The 2733-nt window shown below is 30.7% G+C and overlaps 1 protein-coding gene across 1 annotated transcript; it reads right to left on the reverse strand.

Moving 5' to 3' along the window:
• Nucleotides 1-1005: 1005 nt before the first annotated feature.
• Nucleotides 1006-2557, reverse strand: LOC112456613 (inositol-1-monophosphatase-like). Its single transcript, XM_025019282.1, has 3 exons — nucleotides 2382-2557; nucleotides 2089-2243; nucleotides 1006-1646 (listed from the first exon to the last, which is right to left on the reverse strand). Exons 1-3 carry the CDS (start codon nucleotides 2471-2473, stop codon nucleotides 1528-1530), a joined length of 366 nt encoding a protein of 121 aa, XP_024875050.1. The 5' UTR covers nucleotides 2474-2557; the 3' UTR covers nucleotides 1006-1527.
• Between the last annotated feature and the right edge of the window lie 176 nt (nucleotides 2558-2733).

Raw genomic sequence — 2733 nt, forward strand, 5'->3', positions numbered from 1 at the left:
TTGAATTAACTATATACATATGCTCGTGGCAGCCCGTGACGTCGATGTTTAATTGAAGCAACTTCATTTTTTTTTCCGTGTATTACAACCCACTTTTGCAAATATCTTACGTTCTGGTTAAAATATTGAGACGTATTTATTTTTTATCAGAAACTAAAATCAAGACGTCAGCGTTTATTCTGGAGTTATTGCTTTTTTTCGACAATTTTTTCTTGATATATGCATCATACAAATTATACGTCATAACAATTTTTTGTTTATCTATATATTGCTATAATCAAAAAAAGCACGAGGACTGAATAATGCGTTTGAAAGAGTAACCATACAAGAGTACAATACAAATGTATACATACATACATATTATACATCGAAAATATCATAATATATCAAAAATATCTGTTAATGCACGTTAACACGTGGACAGCAGCTATGAATATTTATTTTACACAATAAAAGAATTATTAGAGATTTTTTTTAGAAAATCAATAATTAATTTTATTATCTTATTTCTTAATATCCGCACCATATGCAAAATCTTACCAAATTATTTCAACACTTAAATAAATTGATTAATTAATTTAAAAAGCGATAATTAAAATATTATTAATTTACTTAACCGGTCAGAAATCTTATCAAGTATAAAACTATTGAAAGTAGAAAACTATTTAAAAAAAGTTTTACTAAAATGAAGAATAAATAAAATGTAAATTTTGGTAGTAATAAAGCGCAAATTATATCTGTAGATGTGTCCGTTATAAATTTTTTCGCAAAAAAAAAAAGTAATCTTGAATAACACGCATAATCATTTATGATGTGTGCCGCCTATGATTTACGTTTCCTCTTCTAGTTTCTGAATAAATAATTTGATTTACACACCTGTTATAACATTGTGTGACAAAACAAATTAAAGCAGTCATTTTATAAATCTAATATCACATTTCATATCCTATCAGTACGTTGTAAGTACTGATAATACCGACATTATCACACTCACCAAATATTATTTTGTAAAATTGTAACGTGTAAAATTTTAATCTTAAGCTGCGTAATCTGTAACGAAAAATTGTATCGATAATATACCGGAACGTTGTTTTGATGTAAAATACGGTTCTAGGGAACAAATTTTATTGTTGTAAAATTTATATTGTTATATTATCAATATATCTTCGCGGTGCGTTAATACAATGGATGTCAAAGGTTCGTAATGAATTTGACAGTAAATTGCGCTTTGCAATAATTTTGTTTTATTTATAAACAACGACGGGCAAATCGATCGAAAGTAATACTGATTATGCTAATTTTCATTTCACAACATTGTGATGGCACACTGGTTAACGCAATTGGATTGACTTCGTATAACGACTGTAAATGCGTCAATGGGATTTTTTAACGGAAACTTTTCTAAACTGATTTTTATAGGTAATTTCCTTGTATTACGTGATAAATACAAGTTGCTGGGACACACCTCCTGCTGTTTTACACTCAGTTAAATCAATTAGCATGAGTCATTGCTTTGCGTCAGGTTCTCTAGAGTCTTTTTCTTTGCGTTTTTAAATCAGTGTCGGCAATTAATTTAGATATCTTTCGTGCTAGAGTTTCGTTTGACGCTGCGATAGTATTCGGCTTCATAATATCGTAAACACCACCTGTAAAGATGGTCATAATTAATCTTTCAATAACTGCACAGCATCGATTCTTGCGTTTATTTTCCTTTTGTTTAAAATCATATATTATTCTGCAAGAAATCGCTGTTTCGATTCTGACTTTTATTCTGCTTCTGATTCTGATAATTCAATCTGAAATTTCTGATTGTATACAGTGATTATTTGAAGTGTAATTGTCCTCTTGTTCATCATAATGAAAGTATTTTAATACATATGGATATATTTATTTATAATTATTTTATAGTTTGAGCCAATTTTGTTAATATTAATTAGTTGTAATCTTTGTAGTAAATTGAGTATGAGTATTTCAGAGATAAATTTTTCAGAAAATTTTTATATGTTTGTGATCGGTGGAAGGAAATTCGTAAAATTTATAGCTATATAGTGATATTTGGTTATTAATCTGTCGTTCGTGTTACCGTACCCTTCGAATCTATAACAGTTCCACCCGCTTCGCGTAAAATCAGCGTTCCTGCCGCCACATCCCAGGCTTTAAGATGAGTATCTAAATAGAAGCAATCCGCTACACCATGCGCTATGTACGCCAGAGTAAGTGCGGCTGATCCGATACATCTGGTTCTGAATCAACAGGAAACGCATAAAAAGGATCTTTCCAAAATAATAGGTTAACAGATAACAGATACGATAACAGATAAACAGATTTGATACTTAATTATAATGCACGATTAGCTAGATCTAGAATAACGTTTCACTTACATCTGCGTCGCTTCAACCAAGGCGTCCATTTTGTGTCCCTGATAATTGTTGTCTTTTACTTTTTCTACTTTCCAAACCAACGGCTCAAGCATGATCAATGCATCTTTCAGTTCTGCAAAAAAATTGAAGCAATGAGAACAACACTTCTTACAAGCGCATTCAGATACAGTTCTTTTTTCCCATTTGTCACGGAGATTTTACGGTTCTTCCCCCCGAATGAATCAACTGTGTGATTAATATGTAGGTAATCCAGATCGATAATCTTGCTGTTAAAAATAAATTGTTATTGACTGGAATATGCATTTGGCACTAATTTTGCAAAGCGGGAAGATACAAGACGGAAATCAATTAT

This window comes from Temnothorax curvispinosus, unplaced genomic scaffold, assembly GCF_003070985.1.
Source record: "Temnothorax curvispinosus isolate PA1 unplaced genomic scaffold, ASM307098v1 QBEX01006999.1, whole genome shotgun sequence".
In the NCBI taxonomy this organism is placed as follows: Eukaryota; Metazoa; Arthropoda; class Insecta; order Hymenoptera; family Formicidae; genus Temnothorax; species Temnothorax curvispinosus.